Consider the following 26,105-nt stretch of genomic DNA (forward strand, 5'->3'; position numbering starts at 1 on the left):
AAAAAAATGTCCAAATCTAACTATAGAAGCTAATCATACTTTCTAAAATTAATAATGATTAAAAAAACATCCCAATTCCCAATTAAATCAATATCATACATCATATACTTGTACATAATATTCCTCCTTTTTTAGCCTTATATTAACATAGAAAACAAAATTAACCTTAACTAAAAATAACATAAAATTACTTTCATACTACTCGTTCATACACTCACCCCATTACATACTACCTCCTCTTTCTTCCTCACTCACTCCACCCCTTCTTACCCAAAATAAAATATTCATTATTAATTAAATAAAAAACAAAAACAAAAATTCCAAATTAAGTCCCTCATTTAAATCCCTCACCTTCCCCCAACCCAGATCAAAACCCCTCCCTCCCACCCTCTCTCTTTCTCTCTCTACTTTCTCTCTCCTCTCTACAACAAAAATGATACGCCGGAAATTACTGTACAACAACACCGGCGGCGGCGGCGGAGGTTCACATTCCGGCGGAAGTGACGTCAGCCCTAGCATCCTCATCACAGTACTAATCCTCGCAATCGCCGTCATTTTATCAGCTTCTCTCTACCTCCTCCTCCGCTTCCTCCGCCGTCACCGTAACTCTACCACAATCACCACGTCAACATCAACAACCGTTAACCTCCCTCATTCTGTCTCCACTCGCCGCGTATCTCCGACAAACCCACTTCTCGATGCACTTCCATTATTCACTTTCGACGCATTGAAATCAACCGGAGATTGCGCCGTATGTTTGTCGAAATTCGAGGAGAAAGACCTCCTCCGTCTCCTCCCAATCTGCTGCCACGTGTTCCACGCTGATTGTATCGACACGTGGCTGAATTCCAACCAATCATGCCCTCTTTGCCGGTCACCAGTCTTCCTACCAGAATCCTCATCCAACGATGATCCACTCTCTCTCTCCTCCTCCTCACATAATTCTCGAAGCTTCCGTGTCGAAATCGGAAACGTCAGTCAACGAAACTCCGCCGAAATCCCCGTCCGAAGAACCTACTCACTCGGCGGTAACTTCGACTACATCGTCAACGACGACGACGTCGTTTCGGAAATTCACTCCGGTTCATTCCGACGAACTTCCTCAACCACGGAGTTCAAGGTTGATGACCACTACCCGTCAGCGGCGTTAGCGGCCGGGGTTGGGACACGTGGCGGGAGTATTATTGGTGGTGGATGGTTGAAGGATTACCTGTCACATTCTCTATCCTCGTCGTTTCGTGGGTCTGGGAGATGGTTTTTTACAGGGAGTAGTAGGAGGGAGACTACGACTGAGTTTGGAGGAGTGGACAACCGAGTTAATGATTTGGACTTGGAAGCGAGTCGACTCGGTGATGAAATCGGTGAGTTGTTTAGATGGTTGTCAGGGGTATAATCGTAATTTCATGTCTGTAGATCCGGGGTAGTTTTGCTACTGTAATTTTTTTTTTTTTTTACAAATTTTTTTGGTGTATAGATATATGGAAAAAACAAAAAAAACCAAAAAATTTCTTCTGGAAATGAAGATTATAAGAGGTAGAAATATTTTCTTCCTATTATTGCAGATTTTTTTCCTTTTGATTTTTTGTGGGGGTTAAATTTGGGTTGGTCTGTTTTTTTGGAGAAGATTTTACTTGCTCAAATAATACTTAACCTTCCATGAATAATAGTTTTTCTGAATTTACCACATTATTTGATTTATTTATGTTAATTTGTTCGTTTTATGGTTTTTATTTTTGGGTAGGAATTATGAAATACTTGTTCTTGTTCTGTCTGTGTATTAAATGTTGCATTTCAGAATTATTGATCATGTTTTGCAACTTATGATCAATGCCTCAATGGGGTTAGGTTTAATTACTAGTACTTAATTTGACCTTCGGCATTACTTATCTCAACTCTTCAAAGAACCATTTGTGATAGTAGGAGCTATTTCATCATTTCTTCAATATTTCATTTAAGTAGTGGTTTTGAAGAACATGGTCATATAAGTATATAACCAATTATAGAATACTATGTTTTGGAAAAGGCGCTAACATTTTCCAAGCATGAACGTATTGTAAAGTCTATAATATACTACCTTCGTTTCATATTATAGCACTTTGAAATTAGTTCATACCCGAAAAACATTATATTGAGACTGTACTACTAGAAGCAAAATATATATCTTAATTATTGTTAGCATTACTTTGATATATTATTGTATTATGTTAATGTAAATTGAGCTATTGTGTTCAATGAGGACCATAAAATACATGTCCATGCTTTCTCACAGAATAATGGAAAATTAGATCATATGATGAACCACGTCATTTACAATAAAGCACATTAATCTCCTGAAAAAATAACCCCTTTTTTCACTTTATTCCACTTTTCCCTATTTCAACCCCCAAAAATACCCAGATAAAAAAGCAAGAAAATAAACTCCACAATGATAAAATAAACATAGTACGGATTACAATATCAAGTGAAAAAAGAGAAGACTTGAGCAGCACTCAAACAAAAAAGAAACTAACATTCTATTCTTCAGAAGTTGAGTTTCTTTCTGAGATTTTATCTTTTAGAAAGAGATAGTATAGGGATTAGTGAATTTTTGTACATTAGATTAATTTTATAATTATATTTAATAATTAATTAATTTTTAAAGTGAGCAAAAAAAGTTAGTTGAAAAAACAAGTGTAATGGAAGATACAGAAGCTGGCTGTAGTTGTGCTAACTTTGTAAGTGGATTAATGTTTATGTTAGTGTTGGGTACTTTAAAGTTTGTTTGTTTGTTAGTTAATTAAGTATTTTTGTTTGGGAAGCGTTACAATGTAGGTGGTGGATGTTTTTTTTGTTTTTGTATCACTAAGATACGGATTTTAATCTATCCTCTTTGTCTGCTTTGTGTTTTGTTTGTTTGTTTTTCCCTTTGCCAATCGCCAATTTTTATTTTTTATTTGTTTATTTATTTATTTTTTGACACGAGATAGGGATAAATTTACTCAAGAGTATCACATGAGTAAATGGTACGGAGTATATTATCGGATCAAGTTATATGTAGATGAAGAGCCCTTCAATTCGGATTGGATTAAATTAGGAGTCGATTTACATTCTACTCCGTATTTATCAGTTATTCCGCATTAAATTTAAGATCATGAAGTTTATTTGGTTAGGATCAACCTTGGAATAAGTTAAATCAGGTCATACTAAATTACTAATTCATTGTCTACAATAAAATCAAAACATTTTTATAATAGGCAAAAACTGATTATTACTAAAATTGGACTTGATGTTTAAAAATTAAAACTGAGATTTTCCAATTTACCTTTTTTTTTGTCAAATTTGGCTACTGAATTTTTTTATTTTTATTTTTTACTGGTGATTACCTATTACAGAGTGAATTTCACCAATTTTCCATAATTTTGTCTTATTCCCCTCCTACATTATTGGAGCAAGATGATTTTGCTGTTGATAGAGTAATGTGATGTCGTATATGCTGAAGTTGAAAGGAGTGTTATAGTCCATAAGTGAGGCCCATTATGGTGGGCCGAGTCTCTACTCTCTATCAATCCACTCAAATTTTGCAGGGATCCCTTACCCTCCCCCCTCACTCTCAAAGTGTCTGACCCGCAAATAGCGAACCAAAAAAACCGTGAGGGTTGAGATACGGTCAGTCAGTCAGGGTCATGATCCAACTCCTATATTAGAACACCCCTTATTGCCTAACCCAATTCTAAACACCCAAAGCAAGTGATGGTTCATATCCAAAGAGATTTTGAGGTGATCATTAGAGTGGGCTAAAGATCCCCAATCTTACATGGCCGGCCCAAGGCCCGTAGTAGGCATTCCTATGACTCCCTTCCTTGTAACTGGGCAAAGACTTACCTCAATTTACGTAGTATTTATTTATTTTAGAAAATTATTAGCTTGACTTGGTATAAAATTACTCAGTAATGAACAGTGGAGGAGCTACAATTATGGATCAATTATCTTGAATGTGAATGGATGTGCGTTTTAAAGGGATAATCTAACTAATCAATCACTCCTATAAATCTCGACATACAATGAATGTGTTTCGATAATCCAGTTTACGGAGGCCAAAGAGCATAGATGCAACCATATGTGCTCTTGGTGCCATTCCTTTTGAGATCTTGTACCACAAAAGGAATCACAAAAGGAATGTCACCAATAGCACAGATGATTGCATATTATTGGCGGAAGAACACAGAAGGAACCATACATGATTTATGGGGGCCATATTAACGAACACAACAGCAACCATTTGTGCCCTTGGAGACATTCCTTTCGCGATCCTGTACCACAATAGGGATGCCACCAATAGCACATATGATTGCATATTGTTGGCGGAAGGGCCATACACGGGGTGACCTGCCTTCTACATATGAAAGGTGCATCAAGTATATTACGTACGAATGATTGGATTGCATGTTATTGATTATGTTAATCTAGATAAAGGAGCCTATTGATCTTCAAGGTCTTGTTTAGTAAACAATCATTACCATCCTCTTCAATCAAAGGGTAAGAACTCACAAAGCATATGCATTTTGCTCTAGATCCATTATGGATCTTTCTTAACAATTTCCTAATGTTTGCTATTTTACTGTATTTACCATGCCATTCTATACATATTTAGACTACATGATCAAAGAACAAAGACGAGGAGCTTCATCAATGGTGATCTGGCCTTACAATATACCAAAAAATACTGAGAACACAAAACCAGATTCAATTATACTTATAATAACTGGAAAGTTGCTTCTAACTCCAAGAAACTCTTCATTTAATAGAAAGGTCAAAACTCTTCATAGACAAAACAAAATATCCACATTTTTACAGATCAACAAGAAGAAAATTGAGGTGAAAATACCAGACAAACTGCGGAAAAATATGCCACCTTGTATACTAGATCCTTCATTGCAAGTTGTATTGGTTCCGCTAAAGCACCCTTGCTTCTGTTTGATACCCTGTCCATGGTCTTCGAGAATGAAACTTGAATTAGTCTGGTCACTACTAAACAGCACACACCAGAAGAAATGGCCCTTATGGGTTGAAGCCACACCGACTCCCACCTCAGTGTGTGTTTTGTTTATAAGGAGAGACAGAGACTTTTTGTCATGAACAAGAACCTGTGAGAAGGCGTCTGATGGCACAAGGTGCTTAGACCAGCACCCCACAAGTTTACCGGATATGGTACCAAAAGTAGGTAGCTCCACTCCACAATCAGGAGCATAGACTTCTGTAAAATCGTCTTCCAAGGGTCGACAGCTCACAGTATTGTTGCTTGTACAGTTCCCCTTGCACTCCTCTGCGTATTGCAAGGCCATGCACCCCAGCCCAGCACTGTCATACAACGGAGGCAGTTTTATGGCAGTCCGGTTCTTGTTGATGATGTCAACAATTTCTTTGGCTGAATTACCTGTGGGTAACATTTGCAGATATAAAGAATTAAACAACTCTTTTCCTTAAGACTAATCAGTTATTCTATGAAGTTCTCATATTATTGTATTGACTAGAAATGCAACATTTAGTTCATGTGCCGCTATTCACTACCCAGTATAAGATGCATCATCCTCGTAATGGAGGGTAGAAGCCTGAAGGCCAGGAACAATTACTGATGGAGGACAACATATGAGCTCATCACCGTGTAATGCATGTGGAAAACACTATTCCAAATAGCCGAAAAAATTTGAGTGATCAATGATTGTGCATCTTAACAACCACCCCCCCCCCAAAGCCCCCCAAAATTAAAAAAGAAAACCCTTCCTTGCATAACAGGAGGCCATAAAACATCTAGTGTCGCTTGATTGGCATTTTAATGTCATAGCAAGGTGAAGTAAAAGTGTGGATATCAGACATCACATTTTACCGAAGGCAAAATATTTCAAAAATGAACATATCAAGTTCTGATGACGCGATTGCAATAGGCTCTTGCAATACAATAGCAGCTTAAAAGGGCAATTCGCCCACGTGGATAGTGTGTACAAGTGATGGTGCCTTGTAGTTGAGATAAATTTACATTAGTCTAAACAAAAGGCAGCCAGAAGATTTAATTTTAGCACATTTCTTATCATAGTTGACTCTATTCTTCTCCATACTATTTCTTATCCAAGGTGACTTTTTTAATCTCTCTGCTTTGTTCCTAGTTCCTATGCAGAACATACATCACAACATAAATCAATACCACATTTACCACTTAACTGTTGGTGCTTAAGCGAAGCCTCAACTCTCAAGTTGACACTTAAGTTACTGTGATAAAGCTGATGCATCAAATACGGAACAAAATTGGATTTTCAAAATGGATTCACAAATAATGCTCTTAACAGGGCTACTTTGGTTACATATTCTATTGGAGGGATCAGCTCCACAAGAGCTCACATCAGATATTCGAAATTTTGGGGATCCCGCAGGACTGCAACAAACTAACAGTTGCGGGGTGAAGGAATATTAACCGCTCTAGCTCCATGAGCTTCCTTAACAAATAACAAGATCTATGTCAAAACAAAGTTAAAGCTCATTTTCCCACTGTAGACAAGTAAGACAGCCAACTACTAGTTACTAGCAAGACCGCAGTTTGGGTTAGAATGACCTCACTTGCTCGTAGCCCAATCATAGTAGAGCATGGATAGTCAGATACTGACCTTAATAGGATATCCTCAACATTAAGCCAGCAAAAATGTAATGTACTAACTGAGACTCACACAGATGAGAAATCCTAATCATTCTTCTTCTCCACTTATATCAGAATATAGTAGGAGTCAGTTGTAACCCAACATTTCTTACCATATGTAGAACATGGTCAAATCACCATTATTAGCAAACAGTCAAAATTTAGGCAACAACATACTAGATTACTAGAAGCTTGTATATATGAATATATGATTATGATTATGCATATACTATGGTAGTTATAATATAAAGCACGGAACCTCCAACATAGCTTAGCACTATATCTAAACAATGAATTCATCAAACAACATAGCTCAAGATCATATTTTGATCTAATCGCACTAAAATAAATACAGCATTAAACAGCAATTTAGAAGAAAAATTCCCATGAACTGTAATTATCCAAAAAAGACTAAATTTGAGAGATTTCAGAATTAAAAATGAGAATTTTTACCATGAGCTTTCTTGGAGCAAACTTCAGCAACAAGCAGTAATCCACAGAACAAAATTAAATGGAAGGGGAAAAACCCTTTTGCCATAGTTAATAGTGCTAATTTGCTGAACTAAATTTTCTGCAAAAAAGGAAGTTAATTCAAATGAAAACCCTAATTAGTTATTTCCCCCCCATTTCACAAGAACCCTAAAATTGAAAAAGGGTACAAACATTGGCAGCTGAAATTGGAAGAATTAGCGGAAATTTTTGTTTGAACTCTGAACTGTGCAAGTGGAGGACATCATATTGGGTGATTGAGGAGAGAAAAAGAGGGAGTGATGTGGACCCCATGTAGCCTATTGTCATGTTTCTTCATTGCTTTTTTTATATTTTGGTGTTTTTTTGCCAGTGCCAATTGCAAGAGAAGAGGCATAGACAAATAATGGAGCGAAATTCAAGAAAATTTGCCTGGCTGTACCCTAATCAAAGTTCCTCTCCTAAAGTAGGAATATTATGAGTGTTAATTAACTTTTGGTGGGTTTATTTAAAGATGGACTTGGGCTGTGATTTTTGAACGAGCAGCCGAGAAAAGGCCCGAGCTCACGTGCATATCGTATTGTGTTTTATTGGTTCGTGCGAGGTGTCAATTCAAGTATTCAGGTCGAATTTAATAAAGTCGGGTTAGATTGGATCTATTTTTAAATTTGAGAAATGCTAAATTATTGTGTCCAAACAAGTCGATATTTGAATTTAATTTTTTTGAAGTCAAGTTAGTTTTTTACACCTCTCGTGCCTTATCGTACTTATCCAACAAAAACATATTTGAGAGTGTCTGTCTCATTCCCATGTCATACCAGGTTTTTCGTGTCGAACTTGTTTGATGTTCATTTCATGTCATGCTATTTTCATGTTACGTTGTGTCATATATCGAATAAGTTTAGCTTAAAATTATAATTGCAATGTAACTTGTAACATTGCAATTATAACGTTAAGCTAAACTTATTCGATATATGACACGATGTAACTTGTTACAATGTGGTCTACTTACGATGCTCAAGTGGTCTACTTACAAGTTACAATGTGTAGATTAAGTTCCATTTTTGAATAAACCTATTCGATAAAGTTATATCGAATAAGTTTATTTAAAGATGAAACTTAATCTACACATTGTAACTTGTAAGTAGACCACTTGAGCATTAAAAATTTGAGTTTATAATTGCAATATCAAAATCAAGTTTTAGAGAGGAAAATCAATGGCACTTTGCTATATTGAATCTCGCCATAGCTTAGTGGTGTATATCATAAAGTAGCACTTGTATTGCAATGAATCCATATGCATACGTGTAACATGTTTCACCTACTTAAATGAACAATACAATGTCTACCTAGTTTTATATAGAAGAAAGATCATGTGCCTAATCTTAATCTAGTATTAAAATCGAGAGTTTGTAACTTGATGGTCATGGCCTCAATCTACATTAGGTTTTTATGGAGGATGCGATACCAAGATGCCTACATGTTAACCTTTGTCTTCATGCCGGGTGCAGGGAGATCAATACATTTAAATGTACATAACATGAAATAAAGACTATAACATCCTCCAATCTTTTTTAATGCAAGCATACTTGTGTAATTCAATATCTACTGGACTTCGACTAATCTGATTTTAAATAAGGTCACGCCTCAATTAGAGGGAGAGGGGTGGGGGAGGAGGGAACTCTACCAACAAGTGTTGTTGTGTTCCCAAATTTTGAAGCCAAGACCTTGGTTAAACTGAAACAACTCCTTTACTAATTGATCTAAACATTTCTTGGTTTAAAAACTCCCTTATTGTAATGGAGCATTTACTCAATTCATTATTAGAACAATGAGATGGGCTTATTGTGCAAATGTATACGAAGTATGAGCTTGTTACCAAACCAAAAGCCATCAAACACTCTCTAGAAACCCAAATTATGGAAGTCATAATCACAACATTCACAAAAGACACAATCCTCGAACTTTCCAGAAACAATACTCTTGCTCTTCCCAAAAATCAACGGCCAATTATTGATCATCAAATCAATCAAACATCACTTCCATAAACACATCAACGGCTCAAAATCAAACTTCCCATCTTACTTTAACTAAAGCATAATCAAACACAACACGCCGTTAACTCTATCTCACTTCACTTAGTTTAAACTCACTCACACACTTTCTTGTTTCTCTATCTTTCTCAGCTTATCCATGGCTTCCACCGCTGCATTCGTCACTTTGGCAAAGCCCTTATCTTTACCCACCAACAATTTTTCTCGCAACTCTAACCAAACATTACTGGGTACCTTTTTTTTTTTTAATTTCGTTTTGCAGATTAAATCTCTAATTTATTCATATTTTGAGGCAATTTTTACCTGTATTTCTGATTTTTTTTTTTCAGGGTTAAGAAGAAATTCCCTTAAAATTAATGCAGTTGCTACAAAATGGGAACCTACTAAGGTATTTTTTCAATTTTTTTTCTTGGATTGATTAAATATAGGAATTTCGTGGCATTTATCCTTAATTTTTAGTGTAATTTATTCAATTTTGATTTTTTTTGGTAGGTTGTTCCACAGGCTGATCGAGTTTTGATTCGACTTGAGGAGCTTCCTGAGGTATAATGTTTATCTTATCTATTTTGTAGTGTTATATTGTTCTGTTTAATCTTAAACTTTGAAATTTTGATCCTTTGGTTATGTGATGATTTTTCTGATTGGATAAGATAATTGATTGAAAAGGAATATGATGATATAACTCTCAGTCTGAATAATTGCATGGGTTATGTTAATTCAAATAATTGAAATTTTGTGATATAATGTTTCCTTGTATCAAAATTTGACCAATCTGCTAGCTAAAGTTTTCCACTTTTAGGTTAAATTAGGATAATACTGTTTTAATTTTACCTATCAAGAGTTTGTATTAGCTGTAAGGGAGCTGTTGGGAATGTAGCTGTATATTTGTTAAGAAAGTTTTATGAATTTTATCTCAATTGGTATGACTCAAATCCAGATTAGTTGGAGTCTATGTATTACCGGGATGAGGCGATGAGCTGAGCCCTTTGCTAGCTATTTCTGTTACCGCGTAGTATACTTGAGCAATGTAGAATTGTAGATGACTTAAGTTTATCATATGTGCACCAAGACTGTTTTCCAGAATAGAACCTGTAATGAGTGATATGCTCCTAATTCCTAAGTGGCACTTTCTATCTCTTTTGAGGGTAAATAAATGTTTAATCATGGTCTAGTTATGCTGGTATTAGGTTGAACAGTTGCAATAATCTTGTATCAATTAATAAGCCCAAGTTCCTCAAAAGATGACACTGTGATACTTTATTTTGAATAATGTAAGTCAGAAGAACAGTCGTTATTGAAAAGTTGTTTATGTCCTCATTTTGAGACTATCCATTATGTTTCTCGATTTAGTTATCGGTGATCTGTGATTTGCGAGGCAGGGTGAGTTTATATTTCTGCAAGCCTATCCTCGAAATAATAGGACCTCGTCTGTTGTGCCTTCTGTAGATCCTAGCTAAAGCATTCTTATTGCCATCACTGCTGTGCTTTTATTGCTCAGGAGATTACACTACGTAGCAAAGTAGCATAGTCATATGTATTACTTCTAGAACTGTATGAGTAAAGAATCTGAATCTGTAGGCCTTTTGACTTGGTTGATATTGCAACGCATTCTTGAGAGCCTTTTCAGTCTATAGCTTGGTGTTTTCTGCAATTTTTGAAAGAACAGAAGCTAGACCAAAAACTTTCACACCCTAGTTATGGAGATACTTAATGAGCGAGTCTTTAGAGTCTTTAAAGTTGGATCAGCTGTTATTCTAGATTATATAATACTAAAAGTTGGATCAGCTATTATTCTTGATTACATAATACTAAAAGTGTGATCAACTGTTATTCTTTGGAATTCGCAATTTTGCATACTGGTGCCTTCTTGTCCTTGTGGTTCCATGGTCTATGATAAAAAGGCATCCTTCATGTGGACTTTTAGAAGATCTGATTTCATCCATAGTATCTGATGTTTTTGAGCTATCTTGGCTTACCTATTTGTTTTTGGAATGTTCTCATTAGAAATCAGCCGGTGGAGTTCTTTTGCCCAAGTCAGCAGTGAAGTTTGAGAGGTACCTTATGGGAGAGGTATGGAAGTTCTAACTTTTTCGATTTCATTTCTTAACTTATGCAGAGTACAAATTATAATATGCTGATCAAAATTATGTTTCCTGCTTACAGATTCTCTCTGTTGGCTCTGATGTTGGGGAAGTAGAGGCTGGGAAGAAGGTATGATTAAGAAATAGTCTATTTGCCTATCTAATTAGGCAACTAACAAAATGTCTTATAATATCCTTGATGAGTAAACTACATTTACTCTCAAGTAAGGTTACTATCCACATTTCACCCTGTGTTAGTTGCCTAATAGTTTGGCTAATTACCTAGACGGTGCACAACGTCACTGAGATTTCTCGAATTCTTTTCTAGCAAAGAATACTTTATTTCATGGTTGTTTTCTCGATTGTTTACTTTCTAATTTGTTGTCTCGTGCAGGTTCTTTTCTCAGATATAAGTGCCTATGAGGTGGATCTAGGAACAGATACCAGGCATTGTTTTTGCAAAGAAGCAGACCTCTTGGCTGTAGTTGAGTAGATGGTTCAGACGGCAGTATATGTATAACTGGCTTCTGTTGATTTTGGCCTTAGGTTTTAGATCCTTTCGTTCATCAGTGGTGCAATTTCAGATGTATTCATTTTCAATGTAAGAGAATTATGATGCTCTTTTAATCAAGGTCTCCCTTTTTTATATTGTGCTTTGACACTGTACACAATGTTTAAATTCAATTATTTGGCTGATGGGTAGCGATTTACAATGCAAAATCAGATAAAAAGGGATCAAGAGATGGACAAATATAAAAACATTTGAACTTACCAATTTCTTGACATGGTCTTGACTCCGTGTAATTTTAAGATGTATCTTGACTCCTGAGATATTACCAAAATAAAAATAATTCCTACGTACATATTTATCCTTGACGTTAGGGATTTCACGCTTGTCAATGTATATTTTAGATATTATAGTAATATCTTTAATACTCGTATTAATAATTTGCAAGTACATATCAAGAAGATTTAACAAGGTCTCACTTGACTATGTTTACTCTCTAATATTGCGATTCTATAAGAACGGAGAAAGTAATTCATAAATAAATACAATGTAAGATACAAATTTGTATATAAGATCTACTTCCATGGAAGGATGAAGTTTTGATGCCCTTGAAGCTTACTTTCTGATCTATATTTGCATTTCCTTTTCTTCTTCATGCACCTGTTAATTATCGACTTACTCTGTTTCTATAAACCTCCGATACATCGGATACTAGCCGATCATCAATAATAAGTAACCGCTTTGTTTCTATAACCTCCTGTAATTTGAATGCATAAGCCATAAATTTGTGTCTGCTTCAAAAATTTACTCTTAGTAAAGTGTGAGACCAAAAATAGGGGCTCTAATAAAACTAGTTTAGAGTAACAACGCTCTGGCATCAATGCCATAAACTAACAAAATACTTGATCAACCAAGATTTTGTACATGGCTAACCTAACAGCATCTAAAATGCTTTTGGACAAATTTCCGAAATTTCTATCCTCTCAGATAATTGAAGGTAAGGTAATACAAGATCCTTGGAAATGGAATTAAAATTCGTACACTCTCAGCTCAATCATTCCCTCTTTCCTCTTCGGTGAGTACCATGCCACAACTTTACCCGAACGTAAGAGCCGCAATGAATAGCTCAAGCTGTAAATGAAATCCTCAATTTGCAAGCCATTTTTCCATGGTGAGTCGACTACACACTTTGTATCAGCGCGGAAGACAATTGGTCCTGCAACCTGCACCAAGATGAGGGATGTAAAAAGGTTCCCCATGAGAGAGTTAACAATGATTTAGTGCTAAACTGGTTAGTATTTTCTTCATGGCTATTGGCTTACTTCCCACTTCCTAGTACATAAAAACAAAACCACATGGCTGGGCATATCTCAATATCCGTTCCGTACATCTAAATGTAGCCACATAACTGCCCAATTCTTAAAATTAAGAACGTTCTACATTAAAATATAAATAACCAGATATTTAATTGATCATCTTTTATCATCCTAATGATGTCCTAAGTTCATTTCCTTTAACAGATCTACTTAGAAGAGTGGGTTCGTCAAGAATATAGTAAGGAGCCTGATACCTATATTTTCAATTATAGCAGGAAACAGAGCATATCCTACAGGTTTTAACTTTAAATTCCAATTGAAGAAACTGTGTTCACTGAAATTTACCTGCTGCTGGAAGATCAGACTGAGTCTAGGAAGGGATGCCGAGTTATCCTGGTGAGCAATTGAGCTATGGCTAAATACACGTGAGATGTTTTTAGCAAAAGCAGAAGCTGAACTGATATCCAAACGAGCATCTACCCTAGTCATATCCCCATATGGCTTTCTGAATTTTCCGTGCTGGAAAGTGTAGCACAATGAGCCAAACAAATCAGCAAAGACAGGACTCCTTTTCTTGGAACTTGAAGGGATGCTATCACCATCTCCTGATGCAGGATTTGATATCTTGTCTTCGCCATGAAGCCAAGCGCCAAAGGTGCCACCTGATAGGTAACAAGTGAATGATACATATTCACACAACATCTAAGGGAAAAATGAAAGAGAAGTTTGGCTTGATTTTTGTGATCTGAATCAGAGCAGTGCAAGTTATCATGTCCAACAAATCCAGTAATTGCATTATAGGACATACCCACATCAAATTTGCTTCCAGTTAAGTTGCCAAATCCAAGACAATGAAAACCATTATTACAACAGATGAAAGGTCTTTTACCTATAATAGTTGAAATTGATGAATGAGGTTCTTTGAGGCGCACATCATATGCAGGCCTCCAGAATTTCCCCCTCTCGGTTTTTATGATAAGATCATTATCTGTCTCCTCTTGCCTCCATAGATCCTTGCTCTTTTGAACTGAAAAGGCAGCTTTTGCACATACACCAGGCAGCAAAGCAGCAGGTGCATCACTATCTATTGAGTTAACAACAGCTTGAGGTTTGCCACCATTCTTGTGTACCCCAAAACGATACCGTAATCCTGAGTCAGATATGATAGACGAACAATCCAGAGAGATTGACTCAGGAACATTCCAATATCTTCCTTTACTGTCAATAAACAGCTCTGGCCATGCTGCGTTCAATGTAATGTCGTGATAGGGAAGCTGCACACAGTCAATAAATTTAAAGTCAGCTACAAGGCCTACAGCTCCAGGTGTCATCTGGACACAATTACAGGAGCAGATTGCTAAATTATAAGCAAACAGAGAGTCAAAATTACAAATGTTGGTTTTATATCAAATAAGTCTAGCTAATGAATCACTTTGACAGGAAAAAAAGGGTAAACTGAAAACAGATTAACATGGGGCGCTGTGGTTTTCTGACTCGAGAAATACAAATCTGATTTGCAATGTAATGTGGTTTATGCATTTAAATCAGGGTCCTCCAAATTATCTTCGAAAAATGTAATACTGTCAAAGGAGCAAAAAGTAGCCAGAAGGAAACACACCCATGAGTGTACCATAATCACTGTTGATGAACCCAGCGGTCAATGTAGATAAAAGCTCAAGGCTTACTAAGTGTTAGAATCTAACTCCTTTTGATGTATTAGATTCCATTTAAGTGTTTTCCTAGAGTTTAGGTTATGTTTTCTTAGCTTGAGGTCCCATTATTGTGTTACTGTCAGATCAGTGTTCACTAGGGATTCTCCTTGTATGTCATTTAAAGCTCTTTAGAGGGCGAATGATTAATGAAATCTTAAAGCCTTCTACCAAGTGTTGCCTTGCTTTTATGCTTGTTTGTTGTTAGACCTTTATAGATATTGTGTCTCAGTTGCATATTAGCTCTGATACCAACTGTCACGGTCCGGGAGTTTGGACCCCGAAACGTGCGGCGCGCTCTAGCCTTTTGGCGGCAAGAACGCTAGCCTTGAGCGGAAGAGGGGCTTGTGAGCACAAAGCAACACAAGCGGGCAATAGAATCTCAGGAGCACTCACGTCTATCTGGGCGACGGAGTGCGGGTGGTCGGGGCTTGTGACGGCCGATACTTCAAAGCGGGCACAAGTGGGTCCGAACCACGAGTCCTTAGCGCATCAACCCGTGTAGGCACCAAGGAGGGCTACACGAAGATGGAATTCGTAGAAGAAAGGCTCGCTTGGCTCGAGGAGAAGGCGGACAAATGGGCCGAGCTCCAAGTCATTGTACACGAGCAAGCCGAGCAAATTGTGAAATTGATGGCTGACAGAGATGCCCTCCGCGAACAATTGCAATTTGTTCAAGGAAAAGCCGACGAAGCACTTGAGAAATGTGCTACCTTAACGCGCGCTGTGGGCAGAGACGCACTGGGTGTTGGTGCGGCGAAGATAAAGCCGCCCAAACCTCGCGACTACAGTGGCGCTAGAGATGCAAAAGAAGTTGATAACTTTATCTTCGACATGGAGCAGTACTTCCGAATATGTCAACTAAGTGACGATCAGAAGGTGGATACTGCCATCATGTACTTGTCCGAAGATGCTAAGCTGTGGTGGCGCACCAAGCACGCAGACATCGAAGCAGGAAGGATCAAGATTGATACATGGGCGGAGTTCAAAGAGGAACTCAAAGAACAATTCTACCCCGTCAACACAGCGTTTGTTGCACGGATGAAGTTGCAAGAGTGCCGCCAGAAGGGTTCTCTTCGCAACTATGTTAAGGAATACTCGGCGATAATGTTGGACATCACAGACATGAATGAGAAAGATCGTGTGTTCAACTTTGTCAACAGGCGGCTAAAGGAATGGGCGCAACGAGAGATTTTGAGGCAGAATATTGATACCCTCGCTGTTGCTATGTGTGCTGCTGAGATATTGATGGACTACTCAGTCGGGAAGGGTCGTCAATTCGAGAAGGATTCAAGTGGGACGTCAACACGCTCTAACAGTTCGTCTCCAAGCTCTCCAAAGGGTACAGAGAACGGCTCACGAGTATCGTCCAACACCATTAATACATATCATAGAAGAAGTGGAGGAGGTGATGCCCAGAGACAAACATCTACCCCCTCCCACAACTCAGGAAACTCGAGGGCCGACGCATCCTCGGCAAACACAAGGGCAATAAACTGCATACTTTGTCGAGGTCCACACAAATGGTGGGATTGCGAGCATAAAGAAGAACTTGACAAGATCCAAAAAAGATTGTCATCCATGTCCGTTCAGGAGGCCACAAAAGAGACTAGCAGCGATGAGGAGCCTACATATAGGATGGGTTCCATACGACGCCTGAGTGCTATGAGAATGATATCACCTCAAGAAGAACCAGAAGTCCGATATCTTTCGGCAATGCGAGTGATGGAGCCTGAGAAGAAGGCAACATCGAGGAAACAAGCTCGCACCAGAAACCCAGAGAAGCGGGAGATGAAACCCATGGAGTTGGCAACATCCCAGATACACACCCGCCAAAACCAGAATTAGTCACAAGGTTCGAAGCAAAGAGCGACGAGCCCAGAGACACCAAAGAGACACCAAAGAAGAACCTCCCAAGAGGAAGGAAAAACAGTGGTTGAGCAAACAACGTAGGGCGCATGCAAGGGATTACAAAGAAAATGGTCACCCAAGAGGCACCAGCCACAACTTGAAGCTCTCCACCACAGTCTCAAGGAAGCAGCTCCCCAACAGATGATGGTGGAAGCAGCTGTCCCCCTTAATTCAACAGATTCCACTCCCAGGAGGAAATTTAGAGATAAAGCTCTCAACAAGATGTTCGAGCCGAGCGACTCCAGAGACAAGCTCCTCGTCAACAAAGAAGATCCAGCTCAAGAGTCAGATAAGATTCCAAAAGATAGTCGCACCAACGGCGCATCCGAAAATTGAGATAGTTTAGGGTTTTCTAATTTTGATTGTAACTTTTGTAAGTCGACAAGGTCGTCGACAGCTTAAGTGGAGGAGGATGTTAGAATCGAACTCCTTTTGATGTATTAGATTCGATTTAAGTGCTTTCCTAGAGTTTAGGTTATGTTTTCTTAACTTGAGATCCCATTATTGTGTTACTGTCAGATCAGTGTTCACTAGGGATTCTCCTTGTATGTCATTTAAAGCTCTTTAGAGGGCGAATGATTAATGAAATCTTAAAGCCTTCTACCAAGTGTTGCCTTGCTTTTATGCTTGTTTGTTGTTAGACCTTTATAGATATTGTGTCTCAGTTGCATATTAGCTCCCCTCCAACCCAACTTGATGCGCTAAGGACTCGTGGTTCGGACCCGCTTGTGCCCGCTTTGAAGTATCGGCCGTCACAAGCCCCGACCACCCGCACTCCGTCGCCCAGATAGACGTGAGTGCTCCTGAGATTCTATTGCCCGCTTGTGTTGCTTTGTGCTCACAAGCCCCTCTTCCGCTCAAGGCTAGCGTTCTTGCCGCCAAAAGGCTAGAGCGCGCCGCACGTTTCGGGGTCCAAACTCCCGGACCGTGACACTAAGGCAATAAGGGTCCTGCTGTGCGTAGGCATGCCTTGGTGGGTCTCATTGAATTGAGGCACACTTAATAAATATTAGAAAATTTTGGTAAAAGAAATTTGTGCGTCTCTTTGAAAACGTTTCACCAAGCACCTCTCACCAAGAGCCTTGTCATGCCCTTTTATACACTGCCTGCTCTTGATACAAAGCTAGTCTATATCCATAGCCAACCACACCTTGGGATAGCCCATACATCGACTATGGGATACAAATTCTAAAGGAAGACTCACGGCTTTAGACGGTGCTTCACAGTTCACAGTGGGTAGCAAGAGTGAAGTTACACCAAAACAGAGGTCATCAGACCTCATCAGAAAGAGGAGCTCCAACCATTAATTGAAGCTGCAAGCAAGCATTGCTCCTTATTGTCACAATTGAGGGAGGCAGCTCAAAGGTAATGGAGATGTATCGCACGATGAAGGAAGAAAAAAGAAAGTTCTAAGTTCTAACAAAGTGTGGGGCACGAATATAAGGAATTTTAATTTGTGAAAAATTAACGAGTAAAGAAGCAAATGCAGAATTTACTGGAGATGACCTGGAGGGATATTGAATTCAACATAAAAGCTACTTATTATACTGAGTAAGCCAGTACAGATGATGAAAATCTTTCAAGCAGTGTGATTGCCAAAGAAAGTGTAGATTAAGGATCACTCACTGCACTGTTATGAGAATCTTGAATGTTAAGTTTCCTTTGTGATCTGAAGAGTTTTCCCAAAAGATCAAGGGACTAATGGTGGAAAGTTGCAGAAATGCAGAGTGACAATAAGATACTGCACTACTGCTGCCCATCATGCTCGTTGAAAAAGAGAAGAATATCTAAGAACATAATAATTTTTTTTATTAAAAACTATCATAGAATTTGACCGGAGAAAGTAAGAAAGAATGCAACAACAGGTGGGGAAGTGTTTAGATAGGGCAGAGAATTGATCAATTGAAAGGCTGTAGTATTCTAGATTAATAATATAAACCAATAAGATATAGTTCTGAGAACCAAAAATTTTAAATACTTCAAAAATATCATGACTATGATCACCTTCCACATGCCTTGAAGATATATACTTAAGTTATTATTCTAATAACTACAGATACATAATGTAAGGTTCATAATTATGACAGGATACATATTCTTATGATAGGCAAACAAGTAAATCAAAGACTTACCTTGTGAAATAGCAGGAGTTTATTGCGGCGTCCTTTCCTCTCACCATGGCCTTCTGAACTTAGATATAAGGAAGAATTGGATGTGATGGGGATATGGGTACATAAAGCCAGGGCATAGAGTGACTGGTCAAAGACATGTCTTGTCACATTCTTCACGGATGGAATTTCCGCTTCATCACCGGTGAATGCGCTGAAGATCTCCCTTTTGATGTTAGACAACAACTTATTCGGACGCATCTGGCCAGCTAATCCAAGCCACCTATAAACAGAAAATAGTACCTTGTTGGTTTACAATCAACGCATTTAATAGTTATAGAAAAAATTGACAGCAAAGAATTTAGGTTGAAAAAACTAATCCCAATGGACAACCCAGCTCCAAAAGGAAAGAAGGAAACCGAGCAGAGCTACACAATTGAGCACTTATACAACTTTGATATAGATGTTTAGCAAGCCTAACATGAGATGTCAACACATTTGATTTGGTTCACTTCTTGAAGCTTCTAACGAGGAATTAGCATGGAATCATGATCCCTAAATGCAAACAGGATGATGCTTGATTTGACACAAAGAAAAAGTCAGTTCTGCGTATGGTTGTTTCTCATTTCACCTAGAGCATCGTTCGGAGTACAATAATGAAAAGAAATTATCATTTAGTGCCTCAGCATGCAAGATTCAAGTAGTCATGTCCAATTTTACACAAAATCTATGCATCAGAAAACGTGTAGTAACTATTCAGAAAACACAAAAGCACATGGATATGATTAAATTATTTTTAATTCTTCAAATTAATTGGGGTTCAGATGCTTTGGAAGAAAAAATAAAGATGAAGCATCCATAGTCAATTTTTCACTCACAAACTTGTTCCTGACGTGAAAAGTAAACCAATTAACTACAAATGCACAGGAATTTACCATTTGTGGGAACATGATGAGGATAAGACTAGGACAATAGGCAAGGTAACATATGCAGACATGCCTCTGTTGCACAATATGCTCTATGCATTTGTGAGTGACAACTAATTATAGAAGACATCAATCAACTAAATTAGTTTCCCAAGAGGATTCCCCTACATGGACTAGAGACAACCAAGTACTGTATTAGGCTTCCTAAGCTCTACCGAGCGCAACAACACATTTAGTGTATAAATGTACACATTTTCTGATCAATCTGTAGAAAAACCTATCTCTACAACTCCAATACATGTATTCATATAAGCTAAATAATGAAACATCACATGCCTACGAAATTAAGAATATCACCACCACCAAATCTTACAAGCTCTATGCAAATATTTCTCTGAAAGTAAAAATTTCGTCCAGGCTTATCAACAACTCATAGCTTGATAAAAAATAAAGTCAAAAACCATCAAAATGCAACCAAAATTCACCAAGAAAAGGCAAGATTTTATTGAATTTCCATCAAAATGAATGAAACCTACATCAAAATCAACGCCTAACAACACAAATTTACAACTAACCTCACATACGCACATAAATTAATCACTAGTTCACTGCCCCATTTACAAACTAACCCAAAAACCCAAAATTACATAAACCAAAGTAAGATTATAACATACAAACAAACCCAAAATCAAACCACCCAATTCATAAAACATCAATTACACCCAAATTTAACACAGAATTTCAAGAATGCTAAAATAAAAAATGAGAATTAAATGGTAGAAAAACAAACCAGTCACCAAAAGAAGGACGAAGAAGAAGGGATTGAAGAGAGAAAGAACCAAGGTCCTTCTGAAAAGGGGTAGGAGAGAGAGAAGGGATAATTCCAAGAGGGAAGCCATTGCCAACAAAGGAAAGCTGCTGAACACGAAGGGCTTTACCAGCTCGAGAACCGTCAAGAGGAAAAGGGTCACCGGGAATAGCCTTTGCGCACCCATCTAGGTTCTGGGTGCTAGCTATGTCTAAGTCCCAGAACAATGCATCCATTGCTGTTCTCAAATTCGCCATTTTTAATGGAGTTTTTCTCTCTTTCTCTCTCCTCTAGCAATGGGTTTTTCCTTATCTATGTGAATTTTGTCTGTTTTGAGAGTGAGTAGCAGAGTGCAGAGTGTGCGCTCTTGCTGTTTGAATGACTCAGCTCATTCCCTGAAGCTGAGCCTTTTTAGGGGGTAGTTTTGTGTTAATCATAAAACTTTTTTTTTTTTATCAAAAATTAAATATGGAATAATGGCATTTTGGCAAGCCAAAATCGACCTGATTTAAGCGGATTTTGAAAACAACTTGTTTTTTGGTCAAAGTGAAACCCTTAATATAAGATCGAGCTGTTTTAAGGAGTATGAATTTACTGAAACATGTGATAATTTGCAACGAAACAGCTTGATTCAATTTAGAATAGGATAGAGTACATAGCAAGGGAAATAATCACATTTTCTTCTACTAATAATTTTCACATACATAAAATTATTAAGGATAATAATATACTTGTGGACAGAGTCTTAACTCTTAAGTCTCTTAACACCCATTACTCTTCCATAGAGTCCATCCCATCAGTTGGAGTACACGAGTATATATTTGTGTATAATTTTTAGTCCACGAGTACATAAATTTTTTGTTTTATGTAACAATGTTTTTACTTAAGTACTATGTTGATCATAACTCTGGACTATTATCTACACAAATTTTCCAGGAAGGGATGCGCTGTTACTCTGTTAGCATGCAACACAAAGTCACAAACACTAGAATAGTTCATGTGCAATAGTGCATGAAAGATAAAATATTGTGATACACGAAATCAAACAATTGATCTGGTATTATGGATTGCATATGAAAGTAAATATTGTGCAACACCAAATCCAAAGACTGATAGACATGGATAAACCATCATGTAATCGAACATGTTTCAACAGGAGGAGCAAGTCAAATGGTCGAAAACAAGTCCTATCAATCTTTTACTTATTGCCCAACCACGGAGATCATTTCGTGATTATCAGTTGACAAATGTAAACAAAAGCCTTGACAATTGCATGGTTTCCCACGTAGCAAAATTGATGAATTTTCTTGCTTGGATCAGCTAGCCATTGGGTGATTGTGAATATATTCAATGGCAAGCTTAGTTGAGTCAAGTTTATCTGCCTCCAAATCGGGAATCTCCAGCTTGAATTCCTCTTCTAGGGCCATCACAAGCTCTACATTGTCCAAGCTATCTAAACCTAAATCGTTCTGGAAATGTACATCAGGTGTGACCTGCAAAGCAATTGCAACAACGAAAATCAAAATCAGCTGGCAAATAAAAAAATAATAGACTATTCAATTGCTACTCCAGTTTGTCACTGAAAAACATTGCAACTGCTTTCTTAAGTTTAACATAGTTCTTTTCGGAGCTCCATCCTCACATTCTCACCAAAAGGAATAGCCTAATACTGAAATTCATAATCAAGTAACACTCAAACCAAGGAGCAAATTTACAGCAATCTTTCAGACGAGATCTATCCCAACTGGTTGGTCAAAACAGATAGTTTAGTTGAGGCTGTTGAGCTCATTAAGGTTGAAAAGACTACAAAACATCATTTTCTAACCCAATCCAACCAATAAAAGTTCTGTTGCCAAAGTGAAGCCTGAAGATGCACTAGATTTGAAGAATGGACGAGTAAATAAAGAGCCAACAGCACACTTTTATTTTGGAACATCACGGATCACATGTTCTTGTAGTTCATCAAGGGGCATAATTGCATCTTCTAGTGGGGAAATCTATCAAGACCATCAGCATCAGTTGGGGGGGGGGGGGGAGGGGAGATGTAGATGGTACTTAAAGTCTTAAACAAAAGTTGCTTCACTAGTTGCCTGGTAAGGAAATCACCATAGAGGCAAGCCATCTCGTAAAAAAACACTTTCATACTCAGCACCATATACAACAACAACAACAAATCCTTAGTACCAAAATGATTTGGGGTCGGCTAACATGAATCGTCATAAGGAACCGTCCGATGCTTAGACAGGATTTATACTATGTTACTGTGGGCCTGTTGCGGTTTTTGCTAACTATTAGATATTCACCTCAGTAGTTGTCCTTCCTCTGAATCCTAATTGATCTCATCATACAGCATTTAATTGCTTATTTGCTCCTCGAGTTGCATCTTTCTACCTCTTGAGATCAAAACATAACAAAGGTATACACGCCATTTTGTGTAGAGAACATATAGTAGTATTGCCTTCTATTCCATCATAAAGCTGTGATATTTGGACCAACCTATGATGTTGGTACCATGTATTTGTCAAAAAAATTTAGGGTGTTCATCTAGACTCTCCTCATATTAATCTCTTTTCCCAACATTTCCCGCTCTCTCTCTCAACACATCATTACAAAAAAAAGTACACTGTAAGGCTCGAAGCTAAATGAGATAAGTGCCCAACCTTTAGCTACCCCAGAGAGGAGAAAAAAGAGATGAAAACAGGAAAGACAAAATGCTAATCGACATTATGTAGATTAGCATACAAAGAGAGGGAGGGACCAGAGAGCTAAGCAAGTATCTGTAACCAATTAATTAACAGTCTCTAACACATATTTTTCAACCACTTTAATATATAACAGAAATAAAAGTCTTAATTATTGGTCAATCACAAAAACAACAAAAATACTTGAAGGCCTCAAAACTATCCGGGAATTAAAATTCTCCCCTTTTTTTTTTCTTTCCAAATTGACATGCAGCAGAGCATGGTTGATTTCTCCTTATGGTAGTAGATGGCTTCTGGTTAAAATTGATTGAGGAAAGTCATTAAGTGTAGCAACCTAGGACTACGAGCCATATTTCCAGTATCTTATAATTATTTTTAGTAACAGGAATGAGGGAAGTGAAGAATTAAGGAAAAAAGAAATGAATTTGGAAAGGAGTTACAATAAATATTATTGCCAATTGCTGACTTCCAGAAGCAGGTTATGGGTCATGACTAACAATGTCCAGCTTTCAGACTTTTCACTTGTTACTTGTCATTCAAAAGTCTTTGTATTAAACTTTCACGTTTCTGTTATGCACATAGAACTGAAATGATTATCAAATTAACTTCAGAAAATTAAAGATATTTCTGAAAGCTGTCCAAATTTAGATGATCTCTGTCCTAAATTTTCAGAATTGCTGCAAGTTCCTCGTGCCTCCACAAAGAATGAATTACACACATGTCAAGGTCACACTTCATATCATCATATAGTGAACTAGGAGCCTTAAAAAGTAGGAAGTAATTCCTCATCATAATACAACCACAAATCATGCGATTAACAGGTTTGCTTCTTAGAGCCTATTTTTATGCCTGATTTTGAAATCCTTGGAGATTATCTCCTTTAAATTTCGAAAAAGCCTCTTCAAACATCAAATTATCCATACCTTACATCCTACACTGTATTGTCAAGCTAGGAGTTTCAAATATCATCCTTAAGCAGTAGTACAAAGTCTCATATGGGTTACAACACAATATTACCTTAATCATATTGAAATACCTTAAGAGACAGATCTTGCTGTTTCAACATACCCTTTTCTAAATCATATTCTTTCTAAGAGTATTTCATCAATTTTATTAGCAAGAAGTGGGAATGAAAGATGCAACCAAAGACAAACATATAGATATCATGTGCAAATTTCCTATAAACAATCTAAGGAGAAGAGTGAATAGGGACATCTTCAATCTACCTCAGAAAATAAGATAACACACGGTAAGGAGGATTGAGGAAGGCTACAAAAGAAATAGTAGACAACAAAGTCCTCTGCAATGATAGTTCTTAGTTTATCAGGGACTTAACTCCACCGGACATAAAAGTAAGAGTTTGGACCTGGTATTACAGGTATGATGGACCTTGATCATGATAGTAACTTTGCTATAGTCATATGGTCATAACTATAACGGTCCTGCATATCATTTACACAAACCCCCAAAAAACCTAACAAGAACTATCCCAAAGTATATTGTTCAGATACCTTAGCACATAAGCCTCCTTAGCAATGAAAGACATTATGTCAACATAAACCTTCCAATACACTTTAAAAACCCATATAGCCTCCATTGAGTTCATCAACATTAAAAATGAAATACACTGTAGAAGAAAACCCCAATCATAACTCAACTACAACAAAGATTTACAACCATCTTTTAGGACTATTCATCACTATCAATTAATGCAAAATCTAAATTCCATTCTACAGAAAGCAAATATCACCATATCCATTCTAAACCACATGCAAAATAACTGAGCTTCCATACTCCATTATAGTACTAGCTTATCCATTCCAATCTTATTTAACCCCTCCAAAATTAATTTGACTGACACACATTTCTCCTTACTATAACTGCAAGCTACGGATTTCCTCCGAAATGTGCAATCTTTACATTACCCACATAACCTCAACATGGTTTTCTTCAAGACAACTCCAAATTACAAAATTTAAGCTATCATAAAGGACAACCACCACCAAAAGCCAAGAAACAATATATTCAGTTACACCTCACTTTGCATTTCACCGTTCTTCGTCAAAAGATTCATTCTTTCAAACCCTAAAGAAGCTAAAACATCAAAATTAACAACCCCGACATCTCAATCATTCGTTAGCTCATTAAATTAGTCCAATGCCCTACAAAAATCTTCAAAATACTGATCTATACATCCAAAACTCTCACAGCTATAATAAATAAATAAATAAATAAATAAAAATCCATCAACCCCAATTTCAAAAAAAAATAAAAAAATAAAATAAAATTATAGTATAAGAAAATATCAGAAAACCCAACAATCCCAAATTCAAATTTAAGAAAAACAATCACATTATGAATCAATACCAGAAAGAAAAAAAAAATTTGACAAATCCAAATGAGTAAGACCTAATTTCAGGAGAGAGAAAGAGAGGGGACCTTAGAAGGATCGACTTTGGGGAAGTCTTTGATGACTGCGAGAACTCTTTGAGTGACTTCATCTTTGGTAAGATGGTCATCGTGCGATGAAAATGCACGGCTAATTAAGTTAGGAAAGCTCTGCAATTTGTTGGATCCAGCAACGGAAATGGCAGTTTGAGAAACAGGGATTCGAATGTGCCCTAGAATTGCATTTTTCAGAGCTCCAATCATCGCCATTTTTCTGGGTTTTTTCTCTCTCCTCTGGTGGACTGTGATGTACAAGAACAAGGGTTTTGTTTCAATTGGGAATCACTTGACTCGGGTTTGGGGAGATGGAGTCTAATGAGATGCACCCACCACGAGCGTGGGTAAGAAAATACCTATTTTGTCCCTACCTTCAGAGTATGTCGTAAACATCAAAAACACGTT

At 37.4% G+C, this 26,105-nt stretch overlaps 5 protein-coding genes across 6 annotated transcripts; 2 read left to right on the top strand and 3 right to left on the bottom strand.

Moving 5' to 3' along the window:
- Positions 1 to 311: 311 nt before the first annotated feature.
- On the top strand, positions 312 to 2,483 carry LOC110721575 (E3 ubiquitin-protein ligase ATL4-like). The gene has a single exon (XM_021900751.1). The coding sequence runs from the start codon at positions 434 to 436 to the stop codon at positions 1,391 to 1,393; it is 960 nt and encodes a 319-aa protein (XP_021756443.1). The 5' UTR covers positions 312 to 433; the 3' UTR covers positions 1,394 to 2,483.
- A 2,293-nt stretch (positions 2,484 to 4,776) lies between these two features.
- LOC110721576 lies at positions 4,777 to 7,626 on the bottom strand. Of its 2 annotated transcripts, XM_021900753.1 has the most exons (3): positions 7,328 to 7,626; positions 7,118 to 7,235; positions 4,777 to 5,413 (listed from the first exon to the last, which is right to left on the bottom strand). In XM_021900753.1, the coding sequence occupies exons 2-3, from the start codon at positions 7,200 to 7,202 to the stop codon at positions 4,800 to 4,802; spliced, it is 699 nt and encodes a 232-aa protein (XP_021756445.1). In that variant the 5' UTR covers positions 7,203 to 7,235; positions 7,328 to 7,626; the 3' UTR covers positions 4,777 to 4,799. The 2 variants fall into 2 exon arrangements, with proteins under 2 accessions (XP_021756445.1, XP_021756444.1); XM_021900752.1 differs by having other exon boundaries at positions 7,118 to 7,624.
- A 1,594-nt stretch (positions 7,627 to 9,220) lies between these two features.
- Positions 9,221 to 11,915, top strand: LOC110721577 (10 kDa chaperonin 1, chloroplastic-like). Its single transcript, XM_021900754.1, has 6 exons — positions 9,221 to 9,416; positions 9,516 to 9,574; positions 9,679 to 9,729; positions 11,191 to 11,256; positions 11,350 to 11,397; positions 11,662 to 11,915. Exons 1-6 carry the CDS (start codon positions 9,326 to 9,328, stop codon positions 11,758 to 11,760), a joined length of 414 nt encoding a protein of 137 aa, XP_021756446.1. The 5' UTR covers positions 9,221 to 9,325; the 3' UTR covers positions 11,761 to 11,915.
- Positions 11,916 to 12,290: 375 nt separating this feature from the next.
- LOC110721578 (protein TRIGALACTOSYLDIACYLGLYCEROL 4, chloroplastic-like) lies at positions 12,291 to 20,989 on the bottom strand. Its single transcript, XM_021900755.1, has 5 exons — positions 20,536 to 20,989; positions 18,844 to 19,102; positions 13,981 to 14,365; positions 13,437 to 13,753; positions 12,291 to 12,998 (listed from the first exon to the last, which is right to left on the bottom strand). The coding sequence occupies exons 1-5, from the start codon at positions 20,808 to 20,810 to the stop codon at positions 12,804 to 12,806; spliced, it is 1,431 nt and encodes a 476-aa protein (XP_021756447.1). The 5' UTR covers positions 20,811 to 20,989; the 3' UTR covers positions 12,291 to 12,803.
- Positions 20,990 to 21,585: 596 nt separating this feature from the next.
- Positions 21,586 to 25,999, bottom strand: LOC110721579 (acyl carrier protein 1, mitochondrial-like). The gene is made up of 2 exons (XM_021900756.1): positions 25,695 to 25,999; positions 21,586 to 22,046 (listed from the first exon to the last, which is right to left on the bottom strand). Exons 1-2 carry the CDS (start codon positions 25,911 to 25,913, stop codon positions 21,870 to 21,872), a joined length of 396 nt encoding a protein of 131 aa, XP_021756448.1. The 5' UTR covers positions 25,914 to 25,999; the 3' UTR covers positions 21,586 to 21,869.
- Positions 26,000 to 26,105: the final 106 nt, after the last annotated feature.

Source organism: Chenopodium quinoa, unplaced genomic scaffold (assembly GCF_001683475.1).
Source record: "Chenopodium quinoa cultivar QQ74 unplaced genomic scaffold, ASM168347v1, whole genome shotgun sequence".
Classification (NCBI taxonomy): Eukaryota; Viridiplantae; Streptophyta; class Magnoliopsida; order Caryophyllales; family Amaranthaceae; genus Chenopodium; species Chenopodium quinoa.